At 42.1% G+C, this 22,163-nt stretch overlaps 3 protein-coding genes across 3 annotated transcripts in view; 2 read left to right on the top strand and 1 right to left on the bottom strand.

Moving 5' to 3' along the window:
* mettl22 (methyltransferase 22, Kin17 lysine) overlaps positions 1-21,356 on the bottom strand; it is a 29,737-nt gene extending 8,381 nt beyond the window's left edge. The window contains exons 1-8 of the mRNA XM_084072486.1: positions 21,315-21,356; positions 19,084-19,247; positions 16,628-16,805; positions 16,037-16,188; positions 13,932-13,972; positions 13,320-13,464; positions 2,858-2,929; positions 2,434-2,487 (exon numbers count right to left, since the gene is read on the bottom strand). Of these exons, the coding sequence (XP_083928612.1) occupies positions 2,434-2,487; positions 2,858-2,929; positions 13,320-13,464; positions 13,932-13,972; positions 16,037-16,188; positions 16,628-16,805; positions 19,084-19,189 (748 nt within the window). The 5' untranslated portion in view covers positions 19,190-19,247; positions 21,315-21,356. The remainder of the gene's footprint in view (positions 1-2,433; positions 2,488-2,857; positions 2,930-13,319; positions 13,465-13,931; positions 13,973-16,036; positions 16,189-16,627; positions 16,806-19,083; positions 19,248-21,314) is intronic.
* LOC311055759 (tripartite motif-containing protein 16-like) lies at positions 5,513-7,822 on the top strand (the record flags this gene model as incomplete). The annotated part of the gene is made up of 2 exons (XM_084072026.1): positions 5,513-5,552; positions 6,069-7,822. 2 exons carry the CDS (start codon positions 5,513-5,515, stop codon positions 7,820-7,822), a joined length of 1,794 nt encoding a protein of 597 aa, XP_083928152.1.
* Positions 10,505-12,219, top strand: LOC311055758 (tripartite motif-containing protein 16-like; the record flags this gene model as incomplete). The annotated part of the gene is made up of 1 exon (XM_084072025.1): positions 10,505-12,219. The coding sequence occupies exon 1, from the start codon at positions 10,534-10,536 to the stop codon at positions 12,217-12,219; it is 1,686 nt and encodes a 561-aa protein (XP_083928151.1). The 5' UTR covers positions 10,505-10,533.
* Positions 21,357-22,163: the final 807 nt, after the last annotated feature.

The following is a 22,163-nucleotide window of genomic DNA, read 5'->3' as shown; positions in this document are numbered from 1 at the left end:
GAATATAACTTTGGACATGAGCAAAGTGGTTCCCGCCTACGCCCGGGCATGGACCAGGGGCCACTACCCGGAGCAGAGCTTCCCCTGGTGGGCATGGGAGGAGCCAATAAGCCCCCTTGTGCCTCCGCGGCCGAGGTCTGTTGGTCGTAGGCAGGCAGGGAAGCAACGCACCGACTCCTGGCCAGGCAGCGTTGTATGTGGTGCAAGCCTGTGTTCCTTTGTTATTGCCGTTTTAAAAGTAGCAGATCTACAAGTTCAGACCAGTTTCTTTTTTTGTATTGGTACCAGACACGGTAAAACGTAGGCTAGCCTATACTATTCTATTTGTCACATCTCTCACGTAGGTACAATGACGTCATCGCGCATTCGCACATGGTCATTATAATAATAAATAATAATACATAAACACCGGACCGCTCATGGTCATTATAATAATAAATGGAGAGAGAGAGAGAGAGCAACACTACAGTCTATGAAACAAGGCACGCTCATTTATGGCAAAAGTACAAAAGTATTGGCATCAAAAGATACTTAAGTAGAAAGTATAAGCTACTCATTATGCCAAGTGTCACATTTTTCTTGTATTATTATGAATATTATTATGAAAAAGCTTTGAAACATGCTGTAACTCATTCACTGTGAAGAAAACCCTCTTTATGCGCCGAGTAGCGCGCGGTGCGCACACGGGTTGAATGCGCACACGGGGTCAAAATCCAGCGACCAAGGCGCGGCCGTGGATATCCCGCTCAAAAGGTGCGTGGGGCGTGGTGTTTTGGGACGACTGTTCTGGCTGCCCATGTAATTAATTGATTAAGTAAAACTCATCTGTTTTCGCTGCAGCTGCGCCCTAATAATGTTGTTTTCATTTATTTTTGTTCACGTATGCTATTAAAACAATGCAGCTATTGCAGTATTTGGCCTTAACATGTGATTAAAAATGTATACGTATTTGGCCCCTCATAATATATAAAATAAATGTAAAATCTGATTTAAAATTGAAACTTGCAGCTGATCAATGCGTTTCTGTGTTTATGTGTGGACAGGGATTTAAAAAAAAAAAAATCTTTGTCATGTGGCCAGGGATTCTTTTTAAAAACTGAGGACTAAAATACCCGTTTAAAAAAAGATCCATATAAGTGTAGCCTAGGCCAGCAATCCTTGGAGCGTCCGTTCTCCTGGACAAGTCTGGGCTTAACCATTACAGGCTTATTAAATGACGCTATAGAATAGAATCATTCATTTTATCCCGCAGGAGCGACCGTGGCCGAATTACAGATTTGATAGGTCATTTTTGGACAATTCTGACAGCCCTACTAAGCACAGACATGCGCAAAGGAATGCATGTATTCCAAACAGAGAGGAGTGTTCGGAATGAAGTGTTTACATGGTCAATTCCAATTGGTATACCCCGATTCAAACGGTCTATACCACCCCTCCTAACCCGAATGAAAATTCATTCGGGTCAGACTGGAATGGAATATTCTATTCCAATTGAGGTGTTTACATGAGCATTTCTATTCTGAATGAATTCATCCATTCATTCATTCCGAATAGAAGTGTATTCATTCCGAATGAAACTGTCCATGTAACAGCAGCCACTGTGATCCTGAGAAGGAAGGGCCAGATAGATCACCGGAAACAAAAATATGGCTCCCATCCGCTTCCTGTCTATTTCCTTCTTTGAAACGCTTATATCTCCGAATCTGTTTCCGGTGGGGAAAACCGGTCATGCGCGGTGCGCGATCCGTCCCCGTTGTAACTTGCGAGTGAAATGTTATCGTTCCAGGATGTAGCCAGGGTCATCGCGCTAAATGAATGGATGCTTTTTTTTACGTGGATTTGCTCGTCGTGGAGTCTAGAGCTTTAAACAGCAAAGCGCAGTCAATGGGGAGAATGCTGGCACTCACGGTATGTTGTTATGAAAAAATGCTGGCACCCAATGTGTTAAAAAAATACCAAAAAATGATTCAGGATTCCAATTCCAAAATGGAAAAAATAGCAGATCTACAAGCTCAAAACGTGTGACATACTAGAATGACGAAGTAAGGCAATCATTTACGAAAAAAGTTAAAATATTGAGATAAGAGGTTTCTACCCGACAGCAACAGTATGCAACGTGGCCCTCTGGAGTGAGTGTGGAAATATAGTGGGGTACAAGAATAGAATATAAAAAACGGCAATCAAAAATGCAGTATAAAGAAAAAAACAGTAGGCTTAGACAAACACACGCACACGCACACAACACACACACACACACACACACACACACACACACACGCACACACGCACACACGCACGCGGCCCGCCCCCTAGAAGCCTCCCGATAACGGCGTGCTTGCGTGTGTGTGTGTGTGTGTGTGTGTACGTGCGTTTTATGGGCGTCATATCGTGTGTGTGAGTGATTGGAGAGAGAGAGAGAGAGAGTAATCTTACCTGTACAAAGGTCATGTTGGAGCCAGTCTAGTTGCCTCACCCTGACTTCACCACCTGTTGAACAGACCAGATGAGATAAAAAACTAAACAACAACGTTGTTTTCTTCACTGTGTTGTCATTCTCATGCAGTGGTGTAGTTTACTCAAGTACTGTACTTAAGTAAAAATATTTAGATACTTTTACTTTACTACAACTACAATTATTTGAAAACTTGAGTTACTAGTTCTTTTGCAGATATAAATGATTATATTATAAAACATACATTAACCACTTCAGCCCTATTTTATAGGCTATTTGAAAATAGCCGATCTACAAGCTCACAACGCGTCACATCGCGACACGTTGTGAGCTATTTTCAAACATTTTAGTACTTTTACTTTTGGTACTTTAGGTACATTTTCATACCAATACTTTTTGTATTACCTGCAGGCTCTGTCAGATGTCTATTTAAGGTGACGTTCTGCTGACACATGCTGAGTAGATCCTCTCCAACATCTGCAACAGAAGAGAACAGGACAATGAGATTACATGGAAACGATACATTGTTGTACCTGTGTTTTCTAGTAGGCTATACATTTACACGTTTATCTCTGGTTCTCGGTGTACCTCTCATTGCCTTGCCATTTGCTCAAAACAAATGGATTGTAATAATGGTCTCAGTGAAGCGTTTATGTTCTCCATTATCCCCAATGCCTCCCCCGCTAACTTAATAAGAGACGGAAAACAGAGAGGCTGCCAGAGGCTGTGGGTTAGGCCATTCCATCCGGGAATGCATCTGAGTAACCACTTTATCCATATTTTAGACTTTGGTTGTTCAAAAATAGCAGATCTGCAAACTCATAGCGCGGCACTCGGTGCCGTGCTATGAGCTTGCAGATCTGCTATTTTTGAAAAATCTTTAACATTTTGTGCAAGTACTTGAATATATATTTATATTTTTATAAAAGGGAACACTTGTAACTCAAATCTTATCGTCTGGGGGGGGTCCCCGGAACAACATATTTTGAGATGGGGCGGTCCGCGGCCAAATACATATCATTTTGGGGGTCCTTGACATGAAAAAGTTTGAGAACCACTGATATAGAAACGAAATACGTTTTTCAAAAAACTGTAGGATTTAGACATTTGTAGAATCCCCCAGAATCAAAAAGATTTGAGTTACAAATGTTTGCTTGAAAAATACATATATTCAAAGATTTACACAAACTTTCATGATTTTACAAAAATAGCAGATCTACAAGCTTGTGAGCTTGTAGATCTGCTATTTTTGAATAGCCGAAGAAATCTAAAAATGACACAGAGATGCGTTCCCGGTCTTAATGGGTTAAAACGGACCCCCCCCGCTCCGTGTCATCCAATGCTGTTGTCTTGGATGCAGACCACGAGAGAGGATTTGATTTGATCAGATTTTTATTAGGAGTTTTAAAGCACAACAACTCAAACAGTTTAAGGACATTAAACCCCCATGGGATAAGCACATAAAGGTGTTATTAAAAAACACCAGACTTTCCAAAGTTGTCCTCCTGGTGGAAACAGGAAGGAACTAGAAAAAGTGCTCCTCGGAGCACAGGTCTCCGCCAGGTCAGGTAGGTTATTGTGGCCTCCTGGTGGCGCTATAATAGGCCAATGTGAAAAGGGAGCCATTTCTTCTTAGGCTTTTCACTCAATCGTATTGCAAAATTAGACCTGCTGGTGGCGCTATAACAGGCCAAACTGAAACATTTGGGCCAGAGGTTCTGACTTGGCATCCAGGGAGTGTGTGTGCACAGTTTCGCAGCGACCGGGCCAACGCTCGCCATGCCTTTCGGCCTGGCGGAGACAATGATATAAATGTTACAGCTTCACTGTAATAAATGCTGCTGTGTCCTGAGTATCACACATTAATCACCTTAACACATTTAGACCGGGAAAGAATCTGTGTCATTTTTACATTTATTTGACTATAAAAAAAATAGCAGATCTACAAGCTCATAGAGCAGCACCAAGTGCCGCTCTATGAGCTTGTACTGTATATCTGCTATTTTTAAAAAATCTTTAAAATTTGTGCAAATCTTTAAATATATATATATATATACTGTATATGTTGTTTTTAAAGTAAACATTTGTAACTCAAATCTTTGCTTCTAGGGGATTCTACAAATGTCTTCTAAATCCTAACAGTTTTTTGAAAAAACGTACTGTATGTTGCAATAATCAGTAGTTCTCAAACCTTTTCATGTCAAGGACCCCCATTTGGCCGTTGACCCCCATCTCAAAATGTTTTGTTCCAGGGACCCCCATGAAGCAAAGATTTGAGTTACAAATGTTCCCTTTAAAAAATATATATATTCAAATATTTGCAAAAATGTTCATGATGAAAAAAAAATAGCAGATCTACAAGCTTGTAGATCTGCTATTTTTGAATAGCCAAAGAAATCTTAAAATGACACAGATGCGTCCCCGGTCTTAATGAGTTAACGGCAAAACGTCTGTGTGCTCTGCAGCCTCGGTCCAATTAAAGAGTCCCTTATCAGGAATACACAACTCACTGTCTGTTAGGAGGACTGTGTGTGTGTGTGTGTGTGTGTGTGTGTGTGTGTGTGTGTGTGTGTGTGTGTGTGTGTGTGTGTGTGTGTGTGTGTGTGTGTGTGTGTGTGTTGGGGCGATTTATTTAAAACAAAACACAATAATACATTATAAAATGCACCCACACACTGTTTTCCACCAGGTGGGTTAGAAAGGCTTGAAGCACACAGACACACTTTAAGCACTCCCTCACCCTGTGTCATCTCTGTACTCATTACATCTTGAGTTTAGTTTAGTTTGAATTTTTGAGAAAGCCCTGGCCTGCTCACCCCTTCCTTGAAGCATTAATACATGTGATATTCTATGTCCATGCTAAAACATGAAACTCACTATTTAGTCATCTGTACCTACTTTACCGCATTGATCGTTCACATTCAGTCAACTGTAAAACATTCTAAACGTTCTACAACATTCTACCGGTCTGTAGTAAACAGAGGGCAGAGGGCCAGCTCTGTAGTCAGAGTTATACTGGACAATGTGGAGGTGGTTGCGGAGGGGAGACTGGGGAGGAAGATGGAAGCTATCCTGACAAAGCCCTCCCACCACCTCCATGGTGGGCTAGCGGAGTTGAGGAGTAACTTCCAGCCACAGACTGTGCCTCGGCTTAAGACTGAGCGACTCGGTCGGGACCTTTGTGCCAGTAGCCATGAAGCTACGTAACCGCCCTGTTCTGTCCCTGGATTAATGTCTCCTATGAAAATAGATATTCTGCTATTTTCACAATATTTACCTGTGGAACAGAGTCAAACTAAATGTAATGCCTCAACTCCTACAAGTGCTCGTCAGGGTAGCAGGGTCCTCCGTTCAAATATGATTATTTGGGGGGGTCGTGGCCTGAAAAGATTGAGAACCACTGATATAATGTATGGGTTGTGTAGTTGTGTATGGGCTGTGTGTGTGTAGTTATTTATTTTACTCAAGGCTCCAGAACGTGAAGTGATGTTGTTCAGTAAAAGTGTGTGTTTGTATGTGCCTCCATGTGGGCGCGGCTGTAGAGTATCTGTGCAGGTTGTGGACTTTGAACCTCACCTGAGTGTCAACTGATTCCTGCCAAGCCCTTTCTTATCAGCACAATACAAGAGACAGGAAAGGAAATTAATCTTCAGTCAGTCAGTCAGTCAGTCAGTCAACCGTACTAAATTGGCGCAGCAGGGAGTTCAACTGGATCAGGAACAGTTCTGCTGTTCTATCTGTCTGGACCTACTGAAGGATCCAGTGACTGTTCCCTGTGGACACAGCTACTGCAGGAGGTGTATCGATGGATTCTGGAACCAGGATGATCAGAGAGGGAGGTTCAGCTGTCCACAGTGCAGACACACCTTCATCACAAGACCTGTTCTGAAGAAAACCACCGTGTTGGCTGATGTGGTGGAGAGCCTGAAGAAGACAGGACTCCAAGATGTTCCTCCTGATCACTGCTACGCTGGACCTGGAGATGTGGCCTGTGATGTCTGCACTGGGAGGAGACTGAAAGCTGTGAAGACTTGTCTTCAGTGTCTGGTCTCTTACTGTGACACTCACCTCCAGCCTCACTATCAGTCTCCTGCCTTTAAGAAACACAAGCTGGTCAAAGCCTCCAGCGAGCTTCAGGAGAACATCTGCTCTCGTCACGACGAGGTGAAGAAGCTTTTCTGTCGTACTGATCAGCAGTGTATCTGTTATGTGTGCTCTGTGGAAGAACACAAAGGTCACGACACGACCTCGGCTGCAGCAGAACGTACTGAGAGACAGAAAGAGCTCGATACGAGTCAGCAGAACATCCAGCAGAGAATCCAGGAGAGAGAGAAAGACCTGAAGGTGCTTCACCAGGAGGTGGAGTCCATCAACCACTGTGCTGACAGAGCAGTGGAGGACAGTGACACCATCTTTACTGAGTTCATCTCTTCCACTGAGAGAAGACGATCTGAGGTGAGGGAGCAGATCAGAGAGCAGCAGGAACGTGAAGTGAGTCGTGCTGAAGAACTGAGGAGGCGTGTGGAGCAGGAGGTCACTGACCTGAGGAGGAGACACGCTGAGCTGGAGCAGCTCTCGCTCACAGAGGATCACATCCATTTTCTACAGCGTTACACCTCCTCCCTCTCAACGATCAGTGAATCTACACACCCAGTCAGCAGCAATGTCTGTCCTCTGAGATACTTTGAAGATGTGACTGTGACCGTGTCCAAGATGAGAGACAGACTAGAGGACATCCTTACAGAGGAAGGGACAAACGTCTCAGAGACAGTGAACAGAGTGGATGTTTTACTGTCAACACCACCAGAACCCAAGACCAGAGCTGACTTCTTACAATATTCACGTCCAATCACACTGGATCCAAACACAGCTCATCAACTCCTGTCTCTGTCTAAAGGGAACAGAAAAGTAACACGGATGGTCAAACCACAATCATATCGTCATCACCCAGAGAGATTCACTGATTATGGACAGGTTCTGGGTAGAGAGGGTCTGACTGGACACTGTTACTGGGAGGTAGAGAGGAGTGGAGGAGTTGTTTTTATAGCAGTCTCATACAGAGATATCAGCAGAACAGGTTCTGGTGATGAATGTGGATTTGGATTCAATGAGAAATCGTGGTCTTTACGGTGTACCAAAAAAGGTTATAGTTTCAGACACAGAGGCGTTGAAACTAAAATCCGAGGCCGTGTGTCCTCCAGAGTAGGAGTGTACCTGGACCACAGTGCAGGTACTCTGTCCTTCTACCGTGTGTCTGACACCATGACTCTCCTCCACACAGTCCACACCACGTTCACACACAACCTCCATGTTGGATTTTGGCTTCCATCTTCATATGGAGACACTGCTGAGTTGTGTGACCTCAACTAAATCACTGTTTTGTTTTACTTTAAAAAAGAAAAAAGAAAGAAAAAAACACCTCACAAGACATGTTATTTCATTGTGGGACAGTTACTGGTTGCTATGGCAGCTTGTGGAAACTAAAAAGACAACTGAGTCTTTCTCAGATTTTCTTTTCTTATACAGTATAGCATATTATGCCAAAAATGGTCAAAATCCATTTAGTTTAAAAACAGTAATACTCTTGAGGATGTACTCTGCCGTTTAGTAACACAGGGATTTCAGTTAGAACTTCTACACTACATAAAGATAATGACCATGATTGTTCTTTATTAATTATTGTATATATTTTTTCTATTGCCGCTGTGATGACTGAGTTGAAGATCAACTGATGATGACACATCATTAACTGTGCCGTAGCCTGGTGGTGGTGAGATTGAATGCCACACGAAACATGTCATGTAATTTATTTTATTTTTATGTATTTTTTTGTGTTGAAATTTGAACAGTTGGTGCCAATATATATGACTATGAATTGAATACCAAGGACCTCAATGGAAACAAGACCGCAAGGACTTTTTTGGACAGACCTTTTAGACAAAGTGTTTTAAATGTAATTGTGCTGTTTTACCTTTTTTTTGCCTAATAAAATATTCAAATCAAATCAAATGTCATGTCAAATCTTTAATAAAGTCACTCTAATGATAACTTGTTCTCTCTTTTTGTGTCAATTCACTTCCACTTCAGTCTGCCCAGCCTCTCACTATAACATTAACCCATTAAGAACCAGGAACGCATACTGTGGCATTTTAGATTTGTTTAGCTATAAGTTATTTTTCATTACTTTGGGCTATTTAAAAATAGCAGATCTACAAGCTCTTAGCGCGGCACCGAGTGCCGCGCTAAGAGCTTGTAGATCTGCTATTTATCTATTTTAAATCTTGAAATTTGTGCAAATCTTTGAATATAATGTATTTTAAAGCGAGGGTTTCTAACTACAATCTTTGCTTCTGGGGCATTCTACACGTGTCTTCTAAATCCCAAACAGTTTTTTTGAAAAATACTTATGCTGCTATAATATCAGTGGTTCTCAAAGGACCCCCAAAATGATTTGTATGTATTTGTCCACGGACCCCCATCTCAAAATATGTTGTTCCAGGGACCCCCACCAGAAGCAAATATTTGAGTTAAAAATGTATATTATTATTATATTATATTCAAAGATTTGCACACATTTTCACGATTTATTTTTTTCAAAAAAAGCAGATATACAAGCTCATGAGCTTGTATATCTGCTTTTTTTGAATAGCCAAATAAATCTTAAAATGACACAGATGCGTCCCCGGTCTTAATGAGTTAACGGCAAAACGTCTGTGTGCGCTCTGCAGCCTCTGTCCAATTAAAGAGTCCCTTATCAGGAATACACAACTCACTGTCTGTTAGGAGGAGTGTGTGTGTGTGTGTGTGCGTGTGTGTGTGTGCGCGCGCGTGCGTGCGTGCGTGTGCGCGTGTGTGTGTGTGTGTGTGTTGGGGCGATCTATTTAAAACAAAACACAATAATACATTATAAAATGCACCCACACACTGTTTTCCACCAGGTGGGTTAGAAAGGCTTGAAGCACACAGACACACTTTAATCACTCCCTCACCCTGTGTCATCTCTGTACTCATTACATCTTGAGTTTAGTTTGACTTTTTGAGAAAGCCCTGGCCTGCTCAGCCCTTCCTTGAAGCATTAATACTTGTGACATTCTATGTCCATGCTAAAACATGAAACTCACTATTAAGACATCTGTACCTACTTTACTGTTCTGTAATGTTCACATTCAGTCAACTGTAAAACATTCTAAACGTTCTACAACATTCTACCGGTCTGTAGTAAACAGAGGGCAGACGGCCAGCTCTGTAGTCAGAGTTATACTGGACAATCTGGAGGTGGTTGCGGAGGTGAGACTGGGGAGGAAGATGGAAGCTATCCTGACAAACCCTCCCACCACCTCCATGGTGGGCTAGCGGAGCTGAGGAGTAACTTCCAGCCACAGACTGTCCCTCGGCTTAAGACTGAGTGACTCGGCCTTTGTGCCAGTAGCCATGAAGCTACGTAACCGCCCTGTTCTGTCCCTGGATTAATGTCTCCTATGAAAATAGATATCCTGCTATTTTCACAATATTTACCTGTGGTACTGAGTCAAACTAAATGTAATGCCTCAACTCCTACAATCCAAAGTGCTTGTCAGGGTAGCAGGGTCTTCAGTTCAAATATGATTATTTTGGGGGGTTGTGGCCTGAAAAGATTGAGAACCACTGATATCATTTATGGGTTGTGTAGTTGTGTATGGGCTGTGTGTGTGTGTGTGTGTGTGTGTGTGTGTGTGTGTGTGTGTGTGTGTGTGTGTGTGTGTGTGTGTGTGTGTGTGTGTGTGTGTGTTTGTATGTGCATCCATGTGGGCGCGGCTGTAGAGTATCTGTGCAGGTTGTGGACTTTGAACCTCACCTGAGTGTCAACTGATTCCTGCCAAGCCCTTTCTTATCAGCACAATACAAGAGACAAGGTTCAGTGTGGCTTGTCTTTCTGAACCAATCAGAAAGGATCTCTCATCTCATGTGACCTCTGAGGAAATTAAACTTCAGTCAATCAGTCAGTCAGACAGACAGACAGACAGACAGACAGACAGACAGACAGACAGACAGACAGACAGACAGACAGACAGACAGACAGACAGACAGAGAGTGGTACTAAAATGGCGCAGCAGGGAGTTCAAGTGGATCAGGAACAGTTGTGTTGTTCTATCTGTCTGGATCTACTGAAGGATCCAGTGACTGTTCCCTGTGGACACAGCTACTGCAGGAAGTGTATCGAGGGTTACTGGAACCAGGATGATCAGAGAGGGAGGTTCAGCTGTCCACAGTGCAGACACACCTTCATCACAAGACCTGTTCTGAAGAAAAACACTGTGTTGGCTGATGTGGTGGAGAGCCTGAAGAAGACAGGACTCCAAGATGTTCCTCCTGATCACTGCTACGCTGGACCTAGAGATGTGGCCTGTGATTTCTGCACTGGGAGGAGACTGAAAGCTGTGAAGACTTGTCTTCAGTGTCTGGTCTCTTACTGTGACACTCACCTCCAGCCTCACTATCAGTCTCCTGCCTTTAAGAAACACAAGCTGGTCAAAGCCTCCAGCGAGCTTCAGGAGAACATCTGCTCTCGTCACGACGAGTTGAAGAAGCTTTTCTGTCGTACCGATCAGCAGTGTATCTGCTCTCTGTGCTCTGTGGAAGATCACAAAGGTCATGATACAACCTCGGCTGCAGCAGAACGTACTGAGAGACAGAAAGAGCTCGATACGAGTCAGCAGAACATCCAGCAGAGAATCCAGGAGAGAGAGAAAGACGTGAAGGTGCTTCACCAGGAGGTGGAGTCCATCAACCACTGTGCTGACAGAGCAGTGGAGGACAGTGACACCATCTTTACTGAGTTCATCTCTTCCATGGAGAGAAGACGGTCTGAGGTGAGGGAGCTGATCAGAGAGCAGCAGGAACGTGAAGTGAGTCGTGCTGAAGAACTGAGGAGGCGTGTGGAGCAGGAGGTCACTGACCTGAGGAGGAGACACGCTGAGCTGGAGCAGCTCTCGCTCACAGAGGATCACATCCATTTTCTACAGCGTTACACCTCCTCCCTCTCAACGATCAGTGAATCTACACACCCAGTCAGCAGCAATGTCCGTCCTCTGAGATACTTTGAAGATGTGACTGTGGCCGTGTCCAAGATGAGAGACAGACTAGAGGACATTCTTACAGAGGAAGGGACAAACGTCTCAGAGACAGTGAACAGAGTGGATGTTTCACTGTCAACACCACCAGAACCCAAGACCAGAGCTGACTTCTTACAATATTCACGTCCAATCACACTGGATCCAAACACAGCTCATCAAGAGCTGTCTCTGTCTAGAGGGAACAGAAAAGTAACAATGATGGACACACCACCATCATATCCTGATCACCCAGAGAGATTCACTGGAACATGGGCTCAGGTTCTGAGTAGAGAGGGTCTGACTAGACGCTGTTACTGGGAGGTAGAGTGGAGTGGATACAGTGTTTATATAGCAGTATCATATAAAGATATCAGCAGAACAGGGTCTGGTGTTGAATGTGGATTTGGACACAATGATAAATCATGGTCTTTACAGTGTAACAAACAAGGTTATAATTTCAGACACAGAGGCGTTGATACCGTCATCCCAGGCCGTGTGTCCTCCAGAATAGGAGTGTACCTGGACCACAGTGCAGGTACTCTGTCCTTCTACAGTGTGTCTGACACCATGACTCTCCTCCACACAGTCCACACCACGTTCACACACAACCTCCATGCTGGATTTTATCTTCCATGTTCATTTGGAGACACTGCTGAGTTGTGTGACCTCAACTAAATCACTGTTTTACTTAAAAGAGAAAAAAAAGAAATACACCTCACAAGACATGTTATTATGTTCATTGTGAGACAGTTACTGGTTGCTATGGCAGCTTGTGGCAACTAAAAAGACAACTGAGTCTTTGTTTGTACTTTGTTGTTTAGTAACACAGGGATTTCAGTTAAAACTTTTACACTACGTAAAAATAATGACCGTGATTGTTCTTTATTAATTATTAATATTATTTTCAATTGCCACTGTGATGAACGAGTTGGAGGTCACGACCTGATAATGACACATCATTAACTGTACCGTAGCCTGGTGGTGGTGAGATTGAATGTCATACATAACATGTCATGTAATTATTTTTATTTTATTTTTATTTTTTTGTATATAGTGTTATTTTTTTCCTGTATTTTTTTGTGTTGTAATTTGAACAGTTGGTGCCAATATATATATGACTATGAATTGAATACCAAGGACCTCAATGGAAACAAGACCGCAAGGACTTTTTGGAAGGACCTTTTAGACAAAGTTTTAGATGTAATTGTGCTGTTATACTTTTTTTTGCCTAATAAAATATTCAAATCAAATCAAATGTCATGTTAAAACTTTAATAAAGTCACTCTAATGATAACTTGTTCTCTCTCTTTGTGTCAATTCACTTCCACTTCAGTCTGTCCAGCCTCTCACTATAACATTAACCCATTAAGAACCAGGAACGCATACTGTGTCATTTTAGATTTGTTTAGCTACTGTATAACCATTATGTTTATACTTTGGGCTATTCAAAAATAGCAGATCTACAAGCTCGTAGCGCGGCACCGAATGCCGCGCTACGAGCTTGTAGATCTGCTATTTATAATTTTGTTATCTTGAAATTAGTGCAAATCTTGACATTGTACACATGTCTTCTAAATACAAAACAGGTTTTTTTTTAAACTTATGTTGCAATAAACCTTTTTCAAGTCAAGAACCACCAAAATGATATGTATTTTGTCCATGGACCCCCCCACCAGGGACCCCCACCAGAAGCAAAGATTTGAGTTAAAAATTGGATTGAATGGGTTAAGTAGGAGTGTTTTCTGGAGGTATAGATATAATGAAGTCACGTTTACCTGTGCAGTAAACTGTTTTGGCCAGAGTTGCCATGACGACGCTGGTCAGGCCCGTTCCGGCCCCCAGCTCCAGCACCGTGGCCCCTCTGAACGTGGACAACTGAGAGAGGATGTAGTCGGCCAATAGGAACGCCCCGCGCCACACCTGACCAATAGCAGGAGGGGAGGAGAATGCAGTGTAAATAATAACGAGGCAGAGACAGAGGACATTACGTTCAACAAGTTGGCTTAAAGCAGGGTGTCATTAATCCAGAAACGCACCTGTGTATCGTTTTTAGATTCCTTTGGCTATTCAAAAATAGCAGATCTACAAACTCATAGCGCAGCACTGAGTGCCGCGCTATGAGTGATAGAACAAGTGGGGGGGGGACACACCCCAATGGTGGCAAGCTAGCGCCGACCGACACAGGGCCTGGGCCTAGGGCCTACTCCTATTTATGTCAAACAAACAGGAATGAGGTGAGTGGACATCAGTGTGTTCTGATGTCCAGTGCTATGATGCAATTCTGTTGTCATCAATAAGCCTGGGATGTCTGTGATGTTGATGTGAATGTAACATATAATATATATATATAATATAATGTAACATCACAGAGAGAAGGTGAGACTAACCTGTTTGCCCACATCTTCCAGAGTAGTGGCCATGGTGTGCTCTGTAGATAGTTTGGAAATGTACATTAAGCACATTATTAAACACATTATTACCCTATGCAAACATACACCCACATACAGTCCATAACACATTAACACAGACACGTCATGCCAGGGTAAAGACAGCTGAGTTGCAGCTATGCACAGATATGATGTTATTCAAGGTTCTCTGTATTCACACAACACACCCTGCATGTTCAAGATCCTTCATAGAATAAGTGACCTTTACATCTTCACAATCACACCCACACTGGCAGGCCGGGTCACTAGATTTGTACAACCAAGGTTTACATTACATTACATTACAGTCATTTAGCACACGCTTTTATCCGAAGCGACTTACAATATGTGTATTCAACATAGGTAGGAAACTACTAATCACCAGAAGTCTTAAGTGCAATTTCTGCAAAAACAAGTAACTAAGAGTATACCTAGTGCTAAGGTAAAAGTGCAATATATCAGCTACCTATTTTCCTTAAACAGATGAGGCAAAATCAAATGAGCAAGAGCTAAAACAAATAAGTGTATCGACTAAACAAGATCCAATAAAACAGTAAAACAATAAAACAAGCGTTCATACAACTAGTTTACTGGCTGTTCCTGGGTCAAGACTATAAACTACTAGGGGTGTCACGATACGCCTAATCCACGATTCGATTCGACTTTCGATTTTAAGGTCACGATTCGATTCGATTTTCGATACGATATATATTTTTAAACCTTATTTTTTTCAGCTTTGAGGGCTATATGATTATTAATTTAGGCTATTGTCTTGATTTGTAAAGAAAAACACATGTTCTCTTTTATTTGAATAATATCAAATGAGAATGACAATAACAAAAAGGCTTTTATGCCCTTACAACAACTGTCATTTTCAGATTCTTCTTTAAGATGAATTAACAACAACATTCTTGTGAAGCTCTATAACTAAATAAAATCTAAATACAAAGTTGAACATGTAAGAAAAAATGATCGAAAGACAACTGTTATTTGGCTACATGTTCTTAAACATCTTAAAGTATGTTCACATTGTTTGAACAGGTAAGAGCTTTAACAAACAAGAAATGTGAATAATAAGCTAAGCCAGGGGTCTTCAACAGGTTTATTTTTTATTTTTTACCTTAACCCCATCCCTTTTCTGAGGTGAACTTTAGCCAAAAATATCAGATCTACAAGCTCACAGCGCCTCGCGCTGCAAGGCGTTGTGAGCTTGTAGATCGGCTATTTTTGCCAAGAGGTGTAGAGGGGAAAAAGAGAAGACGGAGTGGAGCATAATCGACAAACGGTAGCCGTTTTGTCAACAACGAGTCGGGTGCCCTCATAGTTCACTGGGAAGCCAAAATATTGCCAGACTTTTGACTTAAAGGAAGCGGGAGGGTTTTCCAATTCTTCCGTTTGTGTATCATCATTACCATCGCTGGCTTCAGCAGTGGCCATGGTGAAATGTAATGTTACTAACGTAGCAGTACAGACGCAACGTTACAGCGGTCTGTCTGTCCTCCAAAAACTCCTCTGCTGCGGTGTGCACTGTGTGTGGGTTTGTCGTGTCGTCTTTTTTTTTCTCCCCCGTCGTAAGCACACATGTGCGATGCACGGAAAAACACAACAGCAGCTCCAGCATGGCTTTCACCCGGACGTGCAATCGGATGTGCGCATGCGCGGGAGTATTTATTTTTTTAACCCTTGAATCGCGATACGGCTTTTGATTTCGATACACTGTATCGTACGTCATTTTCGGTTCGATCTCGATACGTATCGCGTATCGTGACACCCCTATAAACTACACATTGTGGAGTCTTAGTGGTTCCCAAACTCGACCAAAAGAGACATTTGGTGTCTCCCTGGGACCTAAACGTACAAAAAAAATTAACATTAAGTCCTATTTAATAGTGACATCAGCCGATCTGCATGTGTTGTGAGCTATAATAGATGTGCTACTTTCACCATAAGTTTATAAAATGTATGGAATAAAATTCTGAACTTCTGTTGAAAGATATTTGATTGTTTTTTTGGAACATTTCTTTGCGGTGTCACGCGCTGAAAAACTAAAGTCAGGCTTTACCGACCGATCCTTATGACATCTTTGAGGTACTGGTGGTCTTCATCGTCCTGCTCTTCATCATCATCTTCTTCATCGTAAGTGGCTGTTGATTGGCTGAGGATGGTAGGACACACCTGGGTTCTGCTGACCCTCTCTGTCTGGACGTTCTGTCTGGGCCTGATGGAGAACAACAGCATTTCCTCTGACTTCTGTTTTTCAAGGTAACATTTTTAATCATCCAGAACGAACACACACACACACACACACACGGTTCTGTGGTTCTCAGACATTTTCATGTCAAGGACCCCCAAATGAATATGTATTTGGCCGCAGACCCCCACCTGAAAATATTTTGTGTCAGGGACCCCATACAAGATTTGTGTTGTTAAAATGTTTCAAAACTGTTAAACAATGTGTAAAATATCATACTTACAGGTTCACAATGTGTCACATGACTGGCATCAGCTATTTTCAAATAGCTGATGTCTCTAGGTATAAAGTGGTTTAAACCCCCTCAAGGTCCCCAGACCCCACTTTGAGAACCAGTGCTGTACCAAACCAGCTGTGGCCAGATGTATGAGGGTTAGTTGGTTGGTTATTGGTTGGTTGAACGTACCTTCGTGTCACCTCCAGGTCCCCATCCTCGTCTAGGATTGGCTGCACAGTTCCGTCCACTTCCTCCTCTGCCACCGGCGTGCTCCCTTTCTCATCTTCCCTCCCACCGTCTTCCTGCGTGTCACCGTGTAAATCTTCCCCGAGAGCAGTGGGAATGAGCTTGAACTTGGAAACAAAGACTGAGGACAAAGAAAAAAACATTATTCATAATATATGAATAAAACATTTAAAAAAATAAAAATAATACTTTCTAAATCATTTTTTTACTACAAGTACAACATGAAATGTAATTGTTTTACTAAAATGTGTTTCTTTGACGAAGCTTTCTAGATGTTACGTTGCTATGGAAGCAGAAACGTATAACACTAGAAGTTCGGGCCGCTACGCGGCCCGAACGTCTAGCGTGACGCGTCGTTCACTTTGCAGTGCCACCTTACAGGCACCTCACAGTGTGAGAGAGAGTTTTGTGCTCTCCTAAATCCACGGCAGGCTTTGAAAGTACCCACTTCAGAAAGAGGTGACGTGCATCACCTCTCCAATGACCAAAACCCACTATGGAAGCCGTCGAACTGGTGCGATCTGACGGCATCCTAGAATTTATAGGTAGGATGTGATGTCATGCGTGATGTCATGCTGTCGTGAGATTACGTCACACTGGCGTGATGTCAGATTACATCACACTGGCCACATACAACGTTCGTACATACTGACAACCGACATGGCGCAGGATTCAAATTGTATATATATAGATTACTTGCACACGCAATAAATGCTGTCTCTGTGAGGTTGGTGCATTACACTGAATATAGTCTCGTGTAGCCAGACAACTATTCCACAATCTCATAGAGTCTGGAACTACAACTCCCAAAATCCGAGAGAGGAAACTGTCACTTCCGTTCACGAAAATATATTTTAAAACATCTTTACATTTTACTTTTTAATTTACATTTCTGCTAAGCAGCAAGCTATGTGTATACTTAGATGATTTGTATTTATATTAGGATAAATTTGCGCGACTGTAAAGACGAAACGGAAATGGAGAGGAGGCTCCACATCCGGTTTATATTCTAATCATGATCAGAGCTTCCGAGTCCCAGACTGTATGACCGGAAACATTTGAAAATTGTGGGAGGCAACAGTCTGGTAAGGCGAGACTACACTGAATAACAACAGTATAATAGACCCCTTAACAGACGACGTCACACTGGTTGCAAGCGTCATACTGGTTGCATATGAAACCCATTCTGTCAGGTCTAAGCCTGGGCAGCGTTCCTTTTCGGGTATATGATCCGGTCGGGAGCGACCGGATCGCGACAAACCGGAAAGACGTCTGACCCCAAAATAGGTCCGTCCTAATAAAATCCTAATAAAACCTAATAAAAATATATTTTTAACATAAATGTGAGTGTACTTTCCGGAGACTATTTAGCGTCTGTATTATCCCTATTATCCCACGGGGAAATTCTATTCCATTTAAATAGGGATTGGGGAACCAAAACAAAGCGGCACCGCAAAACAGGATCGCGACAATGCGGAAAGAGGATTCTTTTTTCTTTTTTTTTTTCCTAGACCGGATCATATGGGTCTTTGGGCCTGATGGAGGGGAAAGGGAACTGGTTGGAATAACGTGTTCCTTCCACGCGCTACGTCCTACCAGGGAAACTCTCTCCCCTGTCAGGTGACAAGAAGGTCAGTTGGCTCTCATGCATTGAAGGAGGCATGAGCTCGGCCCCGGCCTCCCTAGGCTGGTGGGGGGAGTGTAGCGCCCAGGATCAGTTTAGCAAATTGGCACCGGGTGAAAAAAGGGTTACAAAATCGAGGGATAAAAAAATTTAAAAAAGAAGAAATACTTGGAATGGAAGTTCTCGAACGGATAGGACACGGTTGAGGCGTGCCATAAGGCAAGTTTATACCAAGGGGCAAGTCTTAGATATTTACGATGAGGCCGACAAAATGGCCAGAGTGGCGCTGTTTTACCCTGCGCCGACCTGCGGTGTCAGAAATAATTTATTTTAACGTGAATGGGTTTTTTGACAAACTTTAGACTAGATTTTCTTACTGTAATAAAAATTGTCATAAATTCTATATGCTTCCAGTCGCTAGTTTAAAGTCTCCTTTCAATCATCAGGATATGCGTTTTGCTAAATTATGGTCCTATTTATTATAAAATTGACGATAAAGTAGGCTATTCCCTAGGAGGGGCGGGATGATTTGATTGACAAGCTACACAACCAATAGCATTCATTCCCCGCCCCCCCCTCTTGATTGACAAGCTACCCAACCAATAATGGTCTGGTCTCATTCTGACGCGTATTGAAAGATGGCGGACCTACAGTCTTGGAACAATCAGCTTCATTTTCGGTCTGTAGAAAGCAGCGGAGTGGGTTTGTCCATCTCATTTATACAGTCTATGGTTTATACACCCACACCCACACACACACACACACACACACACACCTGGCTGTCCTACGCGGTTGAGGCGGGCCATGAGGTGGCGTGCGTTGGGCAGCAGCAGGTGAACGTCTGACAGAACGGTGTCATAGTGGAAGGTGATGCGGTCCATGGCTCCTCCCACATCACCTCAACGACAGATACTGATGTGGTGGTGTGATCCTTAATGCCTGCAGACCACACACACACACACACACACACACACACACACACACACACACACACACACACACACACATTTTTAGAATTACATTTTATATATATATATTTTTTTTTTAAATACATTTTTTAAATAGCAGATCTACAAGCTCACAACGTCTCACTGCAACCTGTTGAGGGCTTGTAGATCTGCTATTTCCAATGTGTGACACCGCCATGCAATTAAATATAAATCAGGCCTAACTCTAACCCCAACCCCCTAAACCTAACCTCTATGTCTATTCTTAATCCTAACCTAACCCCTACACCTAACCTCTAGATTATGTCTATTCCTAATCTAATCTAATCCTATCCTAACCCCTACACCTAACCTCTAGACTATGACTATTCCTAATCTTATTCTTAACACAACCCCAATCTTCTCCTAAGTGTGCAGTGCCATCTGTTATAAAACAACCTTTTATCTGGTGAGGACTATTTCTTAAAATCTACCACACTACACTACACCACACCACACCACACCACACCACATATAGTCATCTTGAAGAGATTGCATGTTTATTGTCATACAGGCTGTCCATATGAACCCCTGGGTCCTGCTTTAAGGTCAAAGGCATATGGTCAGACAGCATGGCAGAGAGGCCTGCATGTTATTTATAGAGGCTGGTGTCTGCTGTCCATGTCACATTAGACACCTACGTTACATGTAAGTTACATGAAGTAACAGCTGGTATAAAAGTAAAAAGAGATTTATTCTATTCTACCTACAGTAGATGTATATTCTACCAGCGTCACTTTTAGCAGGGTTCATAGCCTATGCTTGTTTCAAGAACATTATAATGGTGTGTAAATTAAATAAAAATCAAAAATGTGCCACAGACAAGACCAAGTCTTTGGCAAGGACAAGTTTTCGGACATAATATGACCCCTGAGCCAGAGTTACCGTTAGGTTAGCCTTAGATAAAGACTCTCGTATAGATGTTTTTTTTTTTATCGATTTAGATTGTTTTTATCTCTACTAGAGTCTTAGCGACAACCCACCCAATTTGCCCTGGAATGTCACCAGTAAAGCCCATATGTCTCCAAACATGTACAAATGCAAAATATAAGGTGCTAACGCTTGCTATAAATGTTAACTAGGTGTCCGAATTATTTATGCAATGCATTAGTTCATATTGTTCAATAAATACGTGTTTTAATCCCGTCTGTGGCCGAATGACATTTGTTCCCCTAGTTTACTTCCTGTTTACATTGAGTGTAATTCCGGCTTTCACCAGATGCGCCCCGTGACTACCGTCCATTGGGAACTTTGGACAGAATCGGCCACAGACGAGATTAAAACACTTCTTTATTGATATGGATTAATACATTACACAAACACACCGGACACCTAGTTAACATTTGGGCCAAGCGGGTAAAGCACCTTATATTAGCATTTGTACATGTTTGGAGAAATACGGGCTTTACTGGTGAAAGTTCAGGGCAAACGGGGGGTGGAGCTAAGACTCTAATAGATATATAAAAAAGTAAAAATCGATCCAAAAAAAAATCTACGATAGTCTTGATCTAAGGCTAATTATAATAGTGTGTAAAAAATAATAATCTAAAAATGTGCCCACGGCTAAGACCATATCTTTCCCAAGGACAATACGGACATATTACCGTTAGGTCAGTCAATATTTAACCGTTAATGGGTTTAATACATGATCCTAATCCTAACGTGTGATTAAATGTTAGTCCATGTAACAGTCATCTAACTGGCACTGCTGTGCATGTGTTGCCGTTAGATTGTAATGTTTTAGAACGTTCTGCTCTATAGAATAATAATAAATTATTTAAATTAGTTTATATTCATTTTAGATCATTTTAGTGATTTAGGACGTGAAGAGGGGGGCGGGGCGACGTACATAAACAACACGTATATATTATTAAAGCTTAAATTCAACGCGTTTAAACAACCTAAAGCATAACCTGCCGTTTACCTAATAGAGACACGGTGGTTAAAAGTCCAAAGGCAGAGTAATTAAAGAGATAAATGTCATGTTAGTGTTTAATAAGGAAAGAGAAACAGAACTCACACATTAAACTTCTCTCATGCTCTCCTCTACACGGACACTAATGACGGACGGACACGCTCCTTCACCCTTGGGTGCCGCATGCTATCTGGTCCTGACAACAAGTGGGAAACAAGTAGTGTTGCAGGACGTTCCTAGACCATGCCCCTAAGACAGGGCTATTCAACGTTTCAACTTTTCAGGCCAAGAGCCCCCTAGCTGAGAGAGAGATGAAGCAGGGACCCCCTCTGTATTGTATAAAATTGTGTTTCAGATAAACTTTTGCTGCTCTTTTTTCCCTCTACACACCTATAACTCTTTGCCAAAAATAGCCGATCTACAAGCTCGCCTCACAACGCCTCGCAACGCGAGGCGTTGTGAGCTTGTAGATCTGCTATTTTTGTCAAAAGTTCTCCTCAGAAAAGGGATGCTAGGGTTGAAGTGGTTAATGTAAAAGGAAAAAAATCATGTCACACAAAGATTTGGCGGACCCCCTGTAGTAACTCTGAGGACCCCTAGGGGTCCCGGACCCCCTGTTGAAGACCCCTGCTCTAAGATAATCATGGAGAGATGTGACAACATGTATTTACACATGCAATCCACACACCCAGTCACTGGAAACTGTTAAATATTTATGTCCAGATTCAGTTTTGTAATGTATCATTACAAAAACAAATATTGAAAGCTTAATAAAGCTCAATAATAATAATAATAATAATAATAATAATAATAATAATAATAATAATAATAATAATAATAATAATAATAATAATAATAATAATGCTTGCAGTCAGTATGGCAGGTTGTATGACCCTGTAGTTGTTGTATTTAGCCACAAGATGGCACTGTTACCTACCATTTAATGGAACTCAA

The sequence above is a fragment of the Gymnoscopelus microlampas genome, assembly GCF_963454915.1.
Source record: "Gymnoscopelus microlampas genome assembly, chromosome: 11".
Taxonomy (NCBI): Eukaryota; Metazoa; Chordata; class Actinopteri; order Myctophiformes; family Myctophidae; genus Gymnoscopelus; species Gymnoscopelus microlampas.
Note: the sequence above shows the minus strand (reverse complement) of the source record. Positions and strands in the feature narration are given on the sequence as shown.